Genomic DNA, 19,054 nt, shown 5'->3' with positions numbered 1-19,054 from the left:
AAGTAATAAAGAATGTAAAAGAATTGGTCTCTAGAGAAGCAGAGGTATCTAAAAAGCTAAGCCAAATACTGTACTTTTATGAGAGAGAGAGACAGAGACAGAGAGACTCATATGAATGAAAAGGCACACCTGCTAAAGAGAGCGTACACTTATATCCTTGGTGCAGAAGGGCTCTACTGACAGTAAAGGACCCAGATTCTTTCTAGCTCTCATCATGGCAGTCCTGTATGATGCACTAGTCTTCTGCAAAAATTCTGATCTGTAACTATTTTTCTATAAACAACTGCCATGGGAGTTATCAGGTGGACAGGCAGAAACTGCAAGGTGGCCGTGTGGAGGCCTATAGTACTTCAATTTTAATGATCCCTCAAGCCACTGGTTGTCTTCTATTCAATTTATATTCCAATCAATTATTATCACTCCCTTGAAAATATTCTTAATCTCCTTGCTCTGTCTTGTTTTTACTAACACTAATACTAATTTGGCCAAACCTTAATCTTAGTTAAAGTGAACCTTCCATACTTTATACCTCCAAAGGAACAGCTAAATGTGGCAGGAGAAAAAAATAAAAACAAATTATGTGTTTTCACTTTAAAACAAAACATTAAATTCAAAAGGGTCCTTAGCACTATTAACTAATTATACTATACTGTCCTAGGCCAAGCATTTCCTGAGGGATTTTAGTATACTTTGAACTTCCCAACACACAAAAAAAGAATTTATGCTTTGAACAGACAGAAAACTACATGTAAGAGTTATGACCTGTTTCATCATTTATTTTATAAACATACTGGTTTGGATGGTCCAAGAATCCGTGCAGCTATTCCTTTGCCTTCATTGGTACATTCTTCACCATCTTTTTTCAAAGGGGTTCCCTATTAAAAAAACAAAGAACTGAGACTTTTAAGAAACCCTAAAACAAAAACGAAACAAAAAACCCTCACTATATAGACATATCTCATTTTATTGTACTTTCCTTTATTGCATTTCACAGATATCACATTTTTCACATCAAAGGCAAACCTCCACCAACAAAAAGATTAAGGCTTGCTTTATTGTGGCACTCCCTTTATTGAGTCTGGAATTGAACCCACAATATCTCAGAGGAATGCCTGTATTATAGTGAAGAAAAGGACCTGGTAGGCATTTAAAGACTTGGATTCCAGATTCAATCCTGCCCTGGATGCATGACCCTGATAAGTTCCTCATCACTCCTCTGCCACGGAATCCTCAAAACAGGTACAGGGGCCCTCAGAAGTACACACATAATAAGAGAACAGGATATAGCATGTTTTAATCATTTTCCCTCCACAACAGGTGCAACCAGAAATAGACTTCCAATGCTATAGTATATGTAAGAAACAAAGAGCACCTGTATTACAGTTGAAACATGATGACAAAAAAATGGTGTTCTCTATAAGCATTAAGCATGATAGTTTATACTGTACAAGAGCAAATGAGACCTCACTCAAGGCTGCTATAATTAACAGACCAGAATAAGTTGAAAATTAGACTGTGTCAGCCTAATAGTGTGTGTCCCTAAATGGTTGGAAGCCAACTTCCAAGAAGGTGCCCAGTGATCCTCACCTCCAACATGCTCTGTTCAGTCCCCTTCCAAAATGAACAGGGCTAACCTGTGCAACAAACAGATATTCCAGAAATGATGGCATTTGACTTCTAAGGCTAAGTCATACAAGACAACACAGATTCCACTTATCTTCTCCTAGATGATTGGCTGGTGAAAGTCAGCTACCATGTCATGAGGTGCTCAACCAGCACTATGGAAAATTCCTTATGGTAAAGAACAAAGACCTCTTGCCAACAACCAACACAAATTTGCCAGGCATGTAAGTGAGCCACTTTGGAAGTATAGTCAGGAGCTCCAATTAAGCCTTCAGATAACTGCAGCCTCATGAGAATCCCTGAGCCAGGACCAAGCTAAGCCACTCCCAGATCCCTGATTCACAGCAACTGCATGAGATAATAAATGTTTTCTGTTTTAATTCACTAAGTTTTAGGTTTATTTATAACACTACAATAATAAACACCATTCTTTGAAACAGCTTACAAAAAAGCTTAGAAGCACTGGATGATGTAAAAACAAGTTTCTTTCTTATAAGACTTCTCAGAGCCTTTATTATACTACTAGAGATCTGGTGCACAAAAATTTGTGCACGGGGGCGGCGGGGGGGGGGATTCCTCAGTCCGGCCTGCGCCCTCTCGCAGTCCAGGAGCCCTCGGGTGATGTCCACCTGTTGGCTTAGGCTCGCTCCCTGGGGGACTGGGACTAAGATGGCAGTCAGACATCCCTCTGGCAGCCTGGGAGCCCTTGGGGGGGGGCGGTGTCCACCTGCCAGCTTAGGTCCGCTCCCCAGGCATCCTTAGCGCTGCCGAGGAGGTGAGAGAGGCTCCCGCCACTGCCGCTGCGATCACAGCCGTTAGCCCAGCTTCTGGCTGAGCGGAGCTCCCACTGTGGAAGCACACTGACCACCAGAGGGCAGCTCCTGAGTTGAGCGTCTGTCCCCTAGTGGTCAGTGCACGCACGTCACAGCAACCAGTCGTTCTGCTGTTAAGGTCAATTTGCATATTACCCTTTTATTATAGAGGACTAGAGGCCCGGTGCACAAAAATTTGTGCACTCGGGGGGGGGGGGGGAAGGGGGGGGTCCCTCAGCCCGGCCTGTGCCCTCTCGAAGTCTGGAACCCCTCGGGAGATAACGACCTGCTGGCTTAGGCCTGCCCCCGGGTGGCAGAGGGCAGGCTCAATCCCTAGGTGCAGCCCCTGGTCGGGCTCAGAGCAGGGCCAATTGGGGAGTTGGGACGCCGCCCTCAGTCATGCACAGAGCAGGGCAGATCGGGAGGTTGCGATGCCATCCTCAGTCACGCACAGGGTAAGGCTGATTGGGGGGTTGGGGCACCGCCCCCTGTCACACTCAAGGCAGGGTCGATGGGGAGGTTGCGGCGCCACCCCATCACACACAGAGCAGGGCCCATCAGGGGGGTTGGGGCTCCGTACTCTGTCACGCACAGAGGAGGGCCCATCGGGGGGTTGGGGCCCCGTACCCTGTCATGCACAGAGCAGGGTCAATCAGGGGGTTGGGGAGCTCCTCGCTGTCATGCACAGAGCAGGGCCCATCAGGGGGTTGGGGAGCTCCCCCCTGTCACTCAGAGTAGGGCCGATAGGGGAGTTGGGGCACCACCCCCTGTCACACACGGAGCAGGGTGGATCAGGGGGTTGGGGCGCCGCCCTCTATCACCCACAGAGCAGGGCCGATCAGGGGGTTGGGGCGCTGCCACTGTCACACTCAGGGCAGGGCCGATGGGGAGGTTATGACTCTACCGTGTCACACACAGAGCAGGGCCCGTGGGGGGCGGGTTGGGGCGCCGCACCCTGTCACACACAGAGCCGCAGGGCGATCAGGGAGTTGGGGAGCTCCCCCCTATCAGGCACAGAGCAGGGCTGATCAGGGGGTTGGGGAGCCTTCCCCTGTCACGAACAGAGCAGGGTGGATAGGGAGGGAGGTTGTGGCCCCGCCCCCTGTCACACACAGAGCCGCAGGGCGATCAGGGGGTTTGGGTGCTGCCCCCTGTCGTGCTGATCCCGGTGCCGGGCGGCCTCTTGGCTCCGCTGATCCCGGTGCTGGGAGGCCTCACGGCTCCACTGATCCCGGTGCTGGGAGGCATATTACTCTTTTACTATATAGGATAGAGACCTGGTGCATGGGTGTGGGCCGGCTGGTTTGCCCTGAAGGGTGTCCTGGATCAGGGTGGAGGTCCCCACTGAGCCAGTCTGGGTGAGGGGCTGAGGGCTGTTTTCAGGCTGGCAGGTGACTGACGCTCCCAACTGCTCCTTTTTTTCTTTCTGTTTTTTTTATTCTGGGCCAGCTTTAGCTCTGAGGCTGCTGAAAGCAGGAATGTGGTTTGTGTTCTATAATCGAAACACTGTATCAACTCCAGCTGTGAGATCTCAGCTGGCTGAAAGCTGGTTCTGGGGTTTTGTTTAGCTTCTATATTGTAACAATGTTTTAAACTGCAAGCTCAGAGGCTGGCAAGGCAGGTGGGGAACGTTGGTTTCCTCTGTCACTGAAACAAGCAAGCCTCATGTTAGCTTCAAGCTGCCTGGCTGTCGGCCGCCATCTTGGCTGGCAGTTAATTTGCATATTGCCCTGATTAGCCAATGGGAAGGGTAGCGGACTTACGGCTAATTACCATGTTTCTCCCTTACTAGATAGGACTAGAGGACTGGTGCACAAAATTTGTGCACATGGAGGGGGCAGGTCCCTCAGTCCAAACTGCACCTTCTCGTACCTCCATGGAGCAGGCCTAAGCCATCAGTCAGACATCCTTAGTGCTGCTGTGGAGGCGGGAGAGGCTCCCATCACCGCTGCTGTACTAGCCAGCCATGAGCCCAGATTCTGGCTGAGCGCCGCTCCCCCTGCGGGAGCATACTGACCACCAGGGGACAGCTCCTGCATTGAGCATCTGCCCCATGTTGGTCAGTGCTTGTCGTAGCAACCAGTTGTTCTGGTGTTCTGTCGATTTGCATATTAGCCTTTTGTTATATAGGATAATGTCTTATTATGAGCAAGGCCTCTAATTCAATTTTTTTTAGGTAGTTAAAGGGAGGGGCAGAATTTTCACTTGAGCCTGAAGCTATAATTGCCCTTAGCTCAAAAATCTGCATACCACTGAGACACATCTTGGTGAGGCTCATTCTGAACCCATACACTGTTCTATTATGTGTATAAGTATTGGGAGCCATCTTATCTCTTTAGTGAAAGGAACCTTTTGTTATGTTACAATGACTAACTTTATCTCATGAGTTGTGTTTTGGCTTCAAGCCTGCAAGTATTCATGCAGCAACTTCAGCGCTTCTGTTCAATATTTACCTGGCATATCTTTTATTTTATTTTCTCTAAATCTTTCTAAATTTTTATGTATTTGATAGGAATAGCCCATGGACACAGACAGTAGTCTGACTAAGGCCTGGAAGGGGTGGGTGCAGGGTGGAGGAGATTAATGGGGAAAAAAAAACTAAAACAAAGGGACATCTGTAATACTTTCAACAATAAAGATACATTTTAAATAAAGAAAAATATCTTAGTTGAAAAGAGTTCTATGTGAAATAATATAAGTAATTGCTCTACACTGTACTTTATATTCTCAACTCCTCTCAAAGAGATATTGACCCTATGTCACTTAATGTTGATTGACCCCATGTTCAATGACTGCAGGACTGACTTCCACCACACTGACCCAACACTGACTGCCATGGAGCTGCGATCAGACCCTGCTTTTTTCTCCCGGTCTGTTCCAGGCCGTGGGTTCCGTCTCCGTGAAACCCGGGTCAATCTTTGCATTGGGCAAGTGGAATCACTGAGGCCTATTTGAGAGTCGCCAAGGCTGGGAGCGTGACCTCAGAATATTTAAAAACATGTTCATGAAGGGATGCTATGGGTTCTCACTAAAAAGCCCACACATGGCTGTGCTCCACCAACAGGGTTGCTTTAACACAGAAGCCTCCATCCGCAAGCCCACTGGCTCCAGGAGCGGGCGGGAGGTTGAAAGTGGCCATGGGTAGATGAGGCAGGTGTCAGCGGCTTGGCTGTCTGAGCCCCAAGTGCGAGGAGATAGGCTCTGACGTCACCCCCGCGCAGAGGATTTGACAGCAGTGGCTTCAGAGCTTCTTGCTATTTTGTTTTATTTATCTCTCCTTTTCCCTTTAAACCTCTAGGTTGCCTTTGTTGGAGAGAGGAGCAGCCGTTGCAGCCTCCTCGGTGGAGAGCAGGCCTTCGATCTGGGTTCACACGCAGCCAGACAGAGTCCTGTTTAGAAACACGTGTGGATCTTGCATTATTTGCTCTGTTAGCGATAAAGAGGGTTTTAGATTCTGGCACGTAAATGTTTCCTGCTTATCCACGAAGGCAGGCCGAGCGCAGCCACAGGCACAGCCACAGTTCTTCACTCCTTCGCAGGCCTCTGTCCAAGGGTGGCGGTGCAGGTGCTTCACACACAGAGGGGGACAGAGAGCAGGTGGGGCAGCCCTGCTTTTCCCAGACCTTCTGTCTCAGTCCCCATCTTCCTGCTCCGGGTCCGCAGGGTCTTCCTTTTGAGGTGGATTCAGGCGTCTGGGGGACATGTTTATCACACGCTCTTTTCCCATGTGGGTGGTCAACAGGGGGGTGTTCCTGAATCAGGCTTCCTTCGGCATTGCATTGAGGGGTGGGGGTGGGGGACAGCATGAAGGTACAAACACAACCCATGGGGACTTCTCGCTGAGCGCCTTCTGTATACTTTCTTTATACCTGGTGGGCGTCTCCCCTCAGAAAGGGCGCTCCCTATGTCTGCGACCAGTAGGTGAGTGTGTGTTGGGGGGGGGGGGGCAGATGAGGCTGGTTGGCTGCTGTAGTGCCCTCATAGCCAGTGACAGCGGGTGGGGCAGAGTACCTGGGACCCTGGATTCCCTCTGGGGTTTGTAGAATCGCCCCCTCCCTTTGTTCTCCCATTCTCCGCGAAGAGGCGGCTGTTGGCAGAGAGCAGGTCGGATGGATCCGCCATCAGACCTACCGCTCGACCTCCAGGGAGGTTTCCTGACCCCTCTGTGTCCCCAGCTCAAACATACTTTAATGTAGTTTATATATCAACTTTCAATATATGAATTAAGTTGCTGACATAACAAAATTCCTTTTCTTTGTAGAAGCCTCATCAACTGGCATTTTCTTTAAATATCACACCTATGCTATATTTAATATTTAGCCACAAGAAGTTTCAAATATAGCTATAAAAGTATGCTTACTGGGAAAATTCCATTTATGCGACTAGGTTTTCCTTTGGGATATGGATTTCCTGGAATTGTTCCACAGGAAGATATCATAGCATGCGGAGCTTTGCAGCCTCCTTTGAAAGCCTGTAAAATAAAAAAGGAGAGTGGTAAAAAAAACCCACACAAATAAACTTATAAAATTAAGTATCCTGGACTTTGGAAAGTCCTGCTGAAAAACATGAATTAAGGAACAGCATCCCATTCAATCTGTTCTTATAACAATCAGCACTTACAATGGTAAACATGACCAAAATTAGTAAGTAAAAATCACTTTATTTAAATGGAGTTATTAAAATGGTAACATAAAGTTTTTAATGTCACAACTAAGACTCAAAGATATCTTCACAATGCATTTTGTAAAGTATGTGTAAAAATGTCCATTTACTATTGAATATGTTCCATTTCTGCAATGACCAAGAAATAACATTGTCCAACTCTATAATCATCAACCTCATGTTACAGACAAGGCAAGGAGATCACTTAGATCAGTGGTTCTCGACCTTCCCAATGATGCAACCCTTTAATACAGTTCCTCATGTTGTGGTGACCCCCAACCATAAAATTATTTTCATTGCTACTTCATAACTGTAATTTTGCTACTGTAATGTAATGTAAATATCTGATATGCAGGATGTATTTACATTGTTACAAATTGAACATAATTAAAGCATACTGATTAATCACAAAAAAATATGTAATTATATATGTGTTTTCCAATGGTCTTAGGCGACCCCTATGAAAGGGTCGTTCGACCCCCAAAGAGGTCGCGACCCACAGGTTGAGAACAACTGAAAGAAACATGGTTTCCATTCTGAAGAAGTTTATAACTTAAAGGAGGAAACAGAAACAAATAACATGGGGCATGGGGTTTCTAAAGAGCTGTAATGTTAAAAAAAAAAGAGTGTTCAATTTAATGTTACATAACTTTGATATATATTGAGGGATGGGATTTTGTTCTGGTTTAACATTTTATCCCCAGCTTCTAAAATGATGCTTAACACATATTGAGTTACTGATCAATAAATACTTATTAAGTAAATGAAAAATACTGTATTAGGTGACATACATTCCAATAGATTTATACTATGTTATAGGAATATCAAGTTATGTATAAATAGTTCTATTTAAAAACATGTATGATACTCTATATATTGTTGTAGAGATACAGTAGTTTTATAAATTCATTCACACATATCATTAGCTATATAATTCAGCCTACTACTAATACCCCAATCCTAAAAATCATCTCAATTTGGAAATATTATGAATAGTACAGGATAAATGCCCTTATATATTAATTTGTACTTTTCTATTTATTGCCACAGAATAAATTTCTAAATAGCATTTGTGGGTTAAAGATGTGAACATTTTAAAGGCTCTTCAACTTTACCTTCCAGAAACACTGTACATTGATACAGAACACTCAGACCCAGATTATTTCTGAGAAAGAAATGACATGATCAGAATGTTTTATTAGGAAAAAAACTACAGCAGAAAATGTTTGATGCCTTAAAGAACTTAGTCAAGGAAACCAATGAAGAACTTATGAAAGAAATATGGGCTAGGGAAAAACAAGATGGTGGCATAAACACCAGAAATTACTGCCTCGCACAACCACTTTAAAAATACAACTAAAAGACAAAACGGACATCATCCAGAACCACAGGAAGGCTGGCTGAGTGGAAATTCTACAACTAGAAGGAAAGAGAAAAGCACACTGAGACTCAGAGGAGGTGCAGAAGTAAAGTGCAGAGGCATGGAGGCACATGTGGAAAGGGCTGGCAACTGAGGACACGGTTGTCTTTTTCAATCAGAAGGGAGTCTCAAGCTCCCGAAGTCTCTGAACTCCAGTTACGGGCAAGTCTCTGGGTACCCAGGCTCATACGGCGAGAAACTGGACTGCCTGGCATCCGTCGGAATTCGAGGGCAACTTTCTCTCAGAGGTGCTTGCAGTGATTACCAGGACACTGAGACGCAGGTCCTCTTAGGGTAGGACTGAGGATCAGCCATAGCTGTTGGCTCCACCCTGTTGATTACCTGAGACCCCGCCCCACCCAAGCTGTGCCCAGAGGCTTTTGCATATGAAAGGCCTGGCCCTTTGCAATCTAAAATTACCTAACAAACTGCAGCTGGGTCAGAGACACCCAGAACTTCCAAAAGAAGGCCCAAGGCCCCACAGCAGCTTGCACTGCTTCACAGCTGGGCCTCATCTAGGCACCTCCAAACCCCAAACAAAGAAGAGGAATCTGCAGATCTCTCCATAGCTCCAGCTGGGTAGCCTCAGGAAGTAGCTAAATTAGCACCTCCTTAGAAATCCAAGAGCCAGTGTACCCAGTGGTCAAAGTGGGGCCATCCAGATTACAACTCCTCAGATCCATAAGGGACACATTCAGGGGGCAGACTCAGTAAGCACCAAAGCCCCACTGAAGCAAGTCTTGCCCCAGAAGAGTGTCTCCAGCTCAGAAGTTCTCCCTCTGCAGACACAGCTGATTCTCACAGCCAATTGGCCTGGAGGTCAATTCCTCCCAGTGACACCTGCAACAATCAAGACTTAAGTACAACAAGACTGTGCACAAAGCCCACAAAGGGGTGCACCAAGAGTGTCCACCTCAGGTAATTGGGGAAGCTGAGCCACTGGGCCCTATAGGACACCTAGCACAGAAAGGCACTCCATCAACACAGGGAAGCATAAAAAATGCGGATACAAAGAAACAGGTCACAAGTGACAGAAATGGTGGAAAGCAAATTACAGGATATAGAGTTCAAAACCACACTTATAAGGTTTTTCAAGAATTTTCTAGAAACTGCCAATAAATTTAGTGAGACCCTCAAGAAATCTAGTGAGACCCTCGAGGTTATGAAAAAGGACCAACTAGAAATTAAGCATACACTGACTGAAATAAAGAATATTATACAGAGTTCCAACAGCAGAATAGAGGATCACAAAAATCAAGTCAAAGATTTGAAATATGAAGAAGCAAAAAACACACAACCAGAAAAACAAAAAGAAAAAAGAATCCAAAAATATGAAGATAGTGTAAGGAGCCTCTGGGACACCTTCAAGCGTACCAACATCTGAATTATAGGGGTGCCAGAAGAAGAGAGAGAGCAAGATATTGAAAACCTATTTGAAGAAATAATGACAAAAAACTTCCCTTACCTGGTGAAAGAAATAGACTTACAAGTCCAGGAAGCACAGAGAACCCCCAAAAAAAGGAATCCAAAGAGGACCACACCAAGACACATCATAATTAAAATGCCAAGAGCAAAAGACAAAGAGAGAATCTTAAAAGCAGCAAGAGAAAAACAGTCAGTTACCTACAAGGGAGTACCCATACGACTGTCAGCTGATTTCTCAACAGAAACTTTGCAGGCCAGAAGGGAGTAGCAAGAAATATTCAAAGTGATGAACAGCAAGAATCTACAACCAAGATTACTTTACCCAGCAAAGCTATCATTCAGAATTGAAGGTCAGATAAAGAGCTTCACAGATAAGAAAAAGCTAAAGGAGTTTATCACCAGTATTATATGAAATGCTGAAAGGTATCCGTTAGGAGGAGGAAGAAGAAAAAGGTAAAGATACAAATTATGAACAACAAATACACATCTATCAACAAGTGAATCTAAAAATCAAGTGAATAAATAATCTGATGAACAGAATAAACTGGTGAATATAATAGAATCAGGGGCATAGAAAGGGAATGGACTATTCTCGGGGGTAAAGGGGTGTGGGGGGTGCGGGAAGAGACTGGACAAAAATCGTACACCTATGGATGAGGACAGTGGGGTGGGGGTTAAGGGTAGAGGGTGGGGTGGGAACCGGGTGGAGGGGAGCTATGTGGGGAAAATAGAGGAAGAACTGTAATAATCTGAACAATAAAGAATTAATTTAAAGTAAAAAGAAATATGGGCTCACATAAAGAGAAGTCCTCATAACTTCTGGCTGTAAAAACCAGTGGGAATTGTGGCTGAGTGAGAAGGAGGGCTGCTGGAGTCCCAGGCAGTTCTTCTTAAAGGGCTTGTACATGGACTTACTCCAGCTCACTCCCTCTGAGTTCTAGTGCTGGGGGAAGCAGCTTGAAAGGAACCAGAAACATATGGGGAGGAACTGAACTGTTTAGTATCAGGCCAAGAACTGAAGGGTTAGCTTTCTGCCAGAAAAGAAGTACTGGCAGACGCCACTGTTCCTTTTTCTGAGACATTCCCTCTCTCCAAACAGAGCCAGCAGGTGGGCACCATATCTGAGTCTCCATCAACCTAGCTAACACTGTCTGCCCTAACCTAGTGATCCCCTGAGACCCCATCCCACCCAATTGTGGGCCCATCCAAGACATTTCCAGTGGCTTTTCCATACAAATGGTCTCTCTTACCTCATGCTTCAGACTTTCCTAAAACCTGTCAAACAAGCAGCATCTGGCTTATGTATATGCAGTACCTCTTGCTAAGTGGCCTGGGGCCACTAGTGGCTACTGGACTTGGTTTGCAGCTTGGCCTTTCCTGGGCACCTCCAATCCCAAGACAAGTAGCAGCCATCTGCATATAACTTGGTAGCCCCAGGCAAGGAACATGTATTAACTGACCTTGCTCTTCCTGGGAGGCCCCAAAGTCAGTGTACCCAGTGCACAGCTTCAGATCACACCAGATTACCTCCCTACCATCTACACAAGAGCACACTGAGTTGCAGACTCAGGGAACACCAAAGCCCCAGTGAAGCAAGTCCTGCTCTGTAGGATCAACTCCACTATAGTCACAGAAGTTACTCGCAGCCAATTCCTTCCAATGACACCAATAGCATTCATGGCTCCTCTACAGCAGGACAGTGCACACAGCACACACAGGGGTGCACCTGGAACACCCAGCTCCTATGACTGGGGAGGTTGAGCCAGGGCCCTACAGGACAAGGTCACTCTACCAAGTCCAGGAGATGTAGCAGCTCTACCTAATACATAGAAACAAACACAGGGAAGCAGACAAAATGTGGAGACAAAGAAACAGGCTCTAAATGAAACAGGAGAAATTTCCAAAATAAGAACTAAATGAAAGGGAGGCAAGCAAACTACCAGACACATAATTCAAAACAATGGTTATAAGGATACTAAAGGAACTTATTGAGTAAGAGCTTCACAGAACTTAGTGAAGTAGATACATTCTTTTAAAGATCAGAAAGAAGACAAGGATGTTTACTCTCACCATTTCTATTGAACTTGTACTGGAGGTTTTAGCCAGGGTAATTAGGGAAAAAATATATATATATTTGCAGATAACATGATATTGTATATAGAAAATCCTATATTGTATATAGAAATTCTTTTTCAACATCATGAAAAAGAACATAGAAACCAGTCAGAAATGAAGGATATACGAATTGAAATAAAGAATAACTTACAAGGAATTAACAGTACAGCAGATGAAGCTGGGAATCAAATCAGCAATTTGGAAAATAAAGAAGCAAAAACACTCAATCAGAACAGCAAAAAGAATAAAAAGAATCCAAACCAACTGAAGATAGAGTTGAGGAAGGAGAGTAAGAAGCACAGAAAATTCTGTGGCAAGTGGAATGAGGAAACTGACAAAGATAGCTGAACAAACTGGCCAAGCAATTTATAGCCAGATACAAAAGGTCACCTTCCTAGAGATAACATCTAGACTTCAGTTATTTTTCAGTTCCAGTCCCAGAAAAGCAGCAAAGCCAGTTGGGCAAGGCCAGGACCAGCTGCAATGACTAATGAGACTCTGCCCTGGTGCTGAACAATCAATGGCAACCAAGACCCTGAAAAGAATAGAAAAAGCTGATGAATACTCTATTGAGACCCTCCCCTAAGACTTTTCTAAACTCCCAGCCTTACACCATCAAAACGAAGGTCCTAGCACATGCTCTCCTTCCCAGAAGCATAACCACATCTTTCCCTTTCAAACCCCCCTTTTCCCCCATAGGCATGCATCAAGTAAACTGTAATGGACCCCACAAGACTTGCAACCAGGGGAGCAATGGGCAGAAGCAGCTAATCCCAGGCAAACCCTGTGAACCTGTTTCCAAGGACCCCTCTCTTTGACTTTCCAGTGAGCTGACACCAGCCCAGCCCAGACATTTATTTCCTATAACATTTCTAGAGAGCCAAAGCAGCCCCTCCTAGGTTCTCCTATTGCTTCTTCTAGCCTAAGCCCTTCCTTCTTTCATTGTCGCTAACTTTAATAAATGTACTCTGAAAATCACCTGAACTTGTATTATGAAATCTTTTCTGTACAAAATCCAGAACCGCCGAAACTGGTTTGGCTCAGTGGATAGAGCATTGGCCTGCAGACTGAAAGGTCCCAGGTTCGATTCCGGTCAAGGGCATGTACCTGGGATGCGGGCACATCCCCAGTGGGAGATGTGCAGGAGGCAGCTGATCGATGTTTCTCTCTAATCGATGTTTCTAACTCTCTATCTCTCTCCCTTCCTCTCTGTAAAAAAATCAATAAAATATAGTTTTAAAACAAAAAAAACAAAAAAAACCAAAATCCAGAACCCACACCACACATTAACAGCCAGCCCTAGGAAGAGCTGCTCCGGGCTGGACTCCTTTCCAGTAATAGTGTAAAGAGTCTCTGGCACAACTTCAAGTGTACCAACATTGCATCATGGGGGTATTGGAAGGAGAAGAGAGCAAGAAATTGAAAACCTATTTGAAGAAAAAAAAAAAAGACAGAAAACTTACCTAACCTGGTGAAGGAAATAGATGTACAAGTCTAGGAAGCACAGAGAGTTCCAAACAAGATGAACTCAAAGACACCCACACCAATACACATCATAATTAAAATGCAAAAGGTTAAAGACAAAGAAAGAATATTGAAACCATGAAGAGAAAAGGATTAGACAGTTACCTACAAGGGAGCTCCCATAAGACTGTCAGCTGATTTCACAACAGAAATTTTGCAGGCCAGAGAGAATGGCAAGAAATATTCAAAGCAATGAAAAGCGAGAACCTACAGTGAAACCTCAATATAACAGACTAATTCAGGTGAAGACGTGTCCATTAAAACTGAAAGTGTGTTATATAATAAAGTAGCTTTTATGACTGCATATGTTAAAAAATTGACAAATTAGTTGACCTATTTTTACTTACATAGAAACATTTGTGTAATTAAAATTAAGTATTTATGGAAAGTTTAATTTCAAAGAAAAGTTTTCTATATGTACTAAAATAATTTTAAATTTATACTGAATAGGTCTAGTAAAAGTGTGCATTCACCAATCACTGTTAGTAAACAAATGCACATGACTGGGATATGGCTTAACACAAAAAGGAACATCAGCCAGCAGGAGTTAAAACTGCTGCCAACAGTCATACCATAAGACAACAGAACCAATTATCCCATATGATGTGGTGTGATCACGTTCTCATCACTCACCAAACATTGTTTACAGGCAGTGACTCTTGGATTATAGTTCTGGATATGTAATATTTATGTCAGTGAAATTACTACAGTGTTGTTTTTTTCCCCAACATATGACCTATTCACTAAAATTTGTAAAAGTAATAGTGAATTAATAACAAAAAAATAACCCGTTAATTTAATTATAAGCAAACTTTGGTTAAAAGCATTTAAAAATTAACAGGGTGTTAATTTTCACATATGACATACGAACTGGAAATTTTGTCTGTTAAATCCAAAGTGTGTTAAATCAAGGTCAGCAAAATCGAGGGTTTACTACATGTAAACCAAGATCACTCTACTCAGCAAAGCTATCAATTTAGAATCAAAGAACATATAAAGAGCTTCCCAGACTAAAGGTGTTAGTCACAACCAAACCAGTATTACATGAAAGGTTAAAGCATTTTCTTTAAGAAGAAGAAAAAAAAGATAACACATATGAACAATAATTGACAATGAGTATATATTTATCAACAAGTGAATCTAAAAAACAAAATAAATGAACAAGCAGAACAAAAACAAATTCATAGATATAGAGAGCATTTTTGACAGCTGCCAGATAGGAAGGAGACTGGGAGGATGGGTATAAAAGGTAAAGGGATTTAGAAGTACAAATTGGATGTTACAGAATAATCATGTGGATGTAAAGTTCAGAATAAAGAGTATAGTCAAGCCCTAACCAGTTTGGCTCAGTGTCCCAGGTTCGATTCGGGTCAAGGGCATGTACCTTGGTTGCGGGCACATCCCCAGTAGGGGGTGTGCAGGAGGCAGCTGACCGATGTTTCTCTCTCATCGATGTTTCTAAAACTCTATCCCTCTCCCTTCCTCTCTGTAAAAAAATCAATAAAATATATATTTTTTAAAAAAGAGTATAGTCAATAATATTTGAATAACTATATTTGGCGTCATATGGGTATGAGTTCTATTAGGATGATCACTTGTAAATTATATAATTAATCATTGGGGTGTACACCTCAAACTAATATATTACATGTCAACTGTAATTATATTAAAAAAGTATTAAAATGTGGGCGTAGGCCCTAGCCCAGTGGTCAGCAAACTCATTAGTCAACAGAGCCAAATATCAACAGCACAATGAATGAAATTTCTTTTGAGAGCCAAATTTTTTAAACTTAAACTATATAGGTAGTTTGCTTCTTCTTTGTAGCCATGTCAAACAGGGCACCTAAAAAAATGTTTCATTTTATAATAATAAAGCCACCAACACAATATAATTACAATTCTTTAATTGATGACAAAAATACCTGTAGGATTTGCAGCTGGTTAGAAAAATACAGGTAACTTTATGCTTCAGGTAGGTACTTTTGTCACCTGCGCGTAATTTGCGGACGCAACTAGCACTAACCACTGCACAATGAGATTGCTGACTGACTGGCTCACTCAACTCGTGCAGTGCATGAATCGCGCGAGCCTCCCCGCCTGCGGCTGCGTATCTCGCTGCCCACCTGCGCTGCATCTCCCGTCGCCTGACCTACCGACACTCTCCATTTCTTCTTCTTCTTTTTTTTTTTTTTTTAAAATATATTTTTATTGATATGTTACAGAGAGGAAGGGAGAGAGATAGAGAGTCAGAAACATCGATGAGAGAGAAACATCGATCAGCTGCCTCCTGCATACCTCCCACTGGGGATGTGCCCGCAACCAAGGTACATGCCCTTGACCGGAATCGAACCTGGGACCTTTCAGTCCGCAGGCTGACGCTCTATCCACTGAGCCACTTCTTCTAACGCCACTTCTTCGCCTAGGCCGAAAACCGACTTCTGCACATGGGCCACGAAGTTTCAATCGCACTGTACGTGGATGTCCACACATGGTATTTTGTGGAAGAGCCACACTCAAGAGGCCAAAGAGCCGCATATGGCTCGCGAGCCGTGGTTTGCCAACCACTGCCCTTGCCAGTTTGGCTCATCGCTTCAAGTATTGGACTGCAGACTGAAGGGTCCCAGGTTCAATTCTGGTCAAGGGCACGTACCTCAGTTTCAGATCCCGGCCCCAGGCAAGTGTGTGCAAGAAGGCAACATTGTGTCTCTCTCACATAGACGTTTCTCTCTCTGTCTCTCCCCTTCCCTTCTACTCTCTCTAAAAATCAATGGGAAAAAATATCCTCAGGTGAGTATTAACAACAACAAAAATGTGGCTTACATACTGCTTCTGCTACAATAATTTATGACTAAGGCAAAGTTCTCTGCTCTCCCAGAGCTTAGTAAAGGGTGTCAGGATTAATGATTGGGCTGTAAGGCCTAGCCTAATTACTAATTCAGTTTCCAGCCATCAAAATCCTAAGAAATCACTACCTTATATGACAAATCAAGTTTTCTAGGCTTGGACAAGTACCACTTTTCACACTCCAAGAGGTTTTAAATTAATAAACTGGGATTTTGCTTTCTTATTCATCTCTTATGAATTTGATTAATATAAGTTTAATGGCAAAGCAAATTCAAATAACCAAGTTCCTAAATAGAAAAAATTAAAGACAAAAGCATGGAACCATGGTAAAGCTATCAAGGAACCGAGAATAAATACCCCATGAGGCTCAAGCTGAGTGGCCAACTGGCTTCTCATTTTCAAGCTATCTCTTCATCCTCCAGTGTCCCTTTCACTCAGCTCTATTTCTGCATACTCTGCAGGAATGTCATCATTAACCCATCACATGGCAGCAGTCAGGTTATTCATCAAAGTTAATATAGGAAAAAGATTAGAACTTTTTTCTTTATCAACATTCAAAAAAACCAAGGTACCATTTATATGGCAATCTTGAGAAAATTACCTGTTCAAGTACTCTCTTACACCGTTTTTTCTCATACATATTTATCCTGAATAAATCTTCAATGGGACGAGAATTTTGTGCATCAACAATGTTTCTACAAAAGAAATACAATTTAGCTTTTCATTTAGGAAACTGGACAGCATACAAAGGCCTGTTGGCCTCTTGTTTACCACAGAAATATATCTGAGTAAGCTTTTGTCCATGACAGAGAGAGAAAAGTGTGATTAACTAATTGGTGAATATAAATAACATGTTATATAAAGATGGTAAATATACTAACTGAGGTTTTTCTGGCTACCTCAAAGTAACAAAGTAATGCTATACATAAAATTCACTATTTTGAGATTCTTGAAAATATACCCTCTCAGTGAGTGCTAGGAGAGCTATTACAATAAAACAAGCCCATGTGTTAAATGCATAATAATCATGATTGATCTAAAGATGAAGTTTTACCTTATGCTAAATTTTGTGTTTTATAAATATATAAGGGATTTAAAAATGCAGGTGCTATAAATAAACATCTAGAGACTTTTTCATTTATGCAGAAGGGGAGAGTCCTTTTCTCTTTGGGCTTACATTCATTATAATCATGTATTAAATGCTGTGCTAGGTGTTTTTGCATACCTTATAGTATTTAAAGTTCACACACCCTATTAAGTAGGTGAGGTCCTTATTTTTACAATTGAGGAAAATAAGATCCAGAAAGAATAAGTACATATAAAGCCAAAAAAAAAGTTATCAGAATGTGGTAGAATCTATCTAACTATAAATCCTATGACTTTATCAATGAGCCTTTCAAGTTATTCACAGTAGGGAGGCAAAGCAAGTCATTAATATACAGATAAACCAAAATAATTAAACTTGATAAGCCCCGTTATTTTGTAAATTATAATCATATATAGTAAGCACACTAGATATTTTGATATAAGAATTCAGCATTATCCTTTCATAGATTTTATAGAGTACCAATTACTAATATAATTCTGAGAGATTAACAAACACTGAAAGACACTTAAAAAAATTCTCCAAATTTTCTCCAATGAAGTGAAAAAAAAAGAAATACTTACGAAGCTAATAGTTCAAGAGCATGTAGTCTGTCTTTACTGAAGGTGAAACAGTTGAGTATATTGACCACTTCTGCTGGGTGAACAGCCACCATTTTCTATTAATATAAAAATAATTTTAATTTGAACATGAGAAATTTTCAAGCCAGAAAATGCCATTTGGGGGAATGAATAACTCGTTAATGTTTATAATATAAAAAGCTGAGGTGAAAACTGCTTTCTCAAAAGTAAGCCCTAACTAGTATCGGAATTAATCTTCGCCTTTCAATGTAATTACTTCAAATGAAGATAAGATCTAAGTTCTCCTATGTGCTCTTTTTAATCCATATTTCTCAATGTGTTCATCTATAGAAAAAATAATTTACATGTACTACTTTCCTCAGAAAGGTTGGCTAAAAAGGATATTTACAAATATGGGAGGTATATTGCTCAAAAAGTTAGGAAAAACTACATTTCTTAAAGTACAAGGTAAACCATCATCAGCACTTCCTAAAATGAGGTCCATGGTGCTATTCAGAGTTACTAAAAATGAGTGCTACAGTCAGACCAGTTAGAAAAAGATGTACTAACAGGTTTCTTTACTGCAGAACTCTCTTAAGTCTTATGTTAATGTGCATTGTGGCACCCCAAGTTTATATGGAATATTACATAACTTTTATTTGAACAAGGTTCCTTATTTTTGAAGAACAGGTAGAAGATTTGGCCAATTTAAAGATTTATGGTAACAGTGGAAGAAATCCAAAGCAAAGCCAATGTAAGATCACTTAAAATCAACACACAACAGATTCCTAAATTTGGATCAGTAATTTTTAAATATTTTTATTCATGTACCACCAAAAGAATTGATAAAATTATATAATCCTTTGCAGGTTTTTAAATTGACATCTAAAAAATTACCAGAAGTGTAAATATTTGTAAAAGATTGATTTCCTTATTTATAAGTTTAGTAGAGGCCCAGCACACG

At 42.2% G+C, this 19,054-nt stretch overlaps 1 protein-coding gene across 6 annotated transcripts in view; it reads right to left on the bottom strand.

The window, feature by feature from the left end:
• The window catches only part of PROSER1 (proline and serine rich 1), a 77,345-nt gene that overhangs the window by 45,074 nt on the left and 13,217 nt on the right, over positions 1-19,054 (bottom strand). For all 6 annotated transcript variants that reach the window (XM_059684325.1, XM_059684326.1, XM_059684323.1 and 3 more), the window contains 4 exons: positions 18,094-18,188; positions 17,027-17,120; positions 6,796-6,906; positions 792-875 (listed from right to left, as the gene is read on the bottom strand). In XM_059684325.1, the coding sequence (XP_059540308.1) occupies positions 792-875; positions 6,796-6,906; positions 17,027-17,120; positions 18,094-18,188 (384 nt within the window). The remainder of the gene's footprint in view (positions 1-791; positions 876-6,795; positions 6,907-17,026; positions 17,121-18,093; positions 18,189-19,054) is intronic.

The sequence above is a fragment of the Myotis daubentonii genome, chromosome 2, assembly GCF_963259705.1.
Source record: "Myotis daubentonii chromosome 2, mMyoDau2.1, whole genome shotgun sequence".
Taxonomy (NCBI): domain Eukaryota; kingdom Metazoa; phylum Chordata; class Mammalia; order Chiroptera; family Vespertilionidae; genus Myotis; species Myotis daubentonii.
Note: the sequence above shows the minus strand (reverse complement) of the source record. Positions and strands in the feature narration are given on the sequence as shown.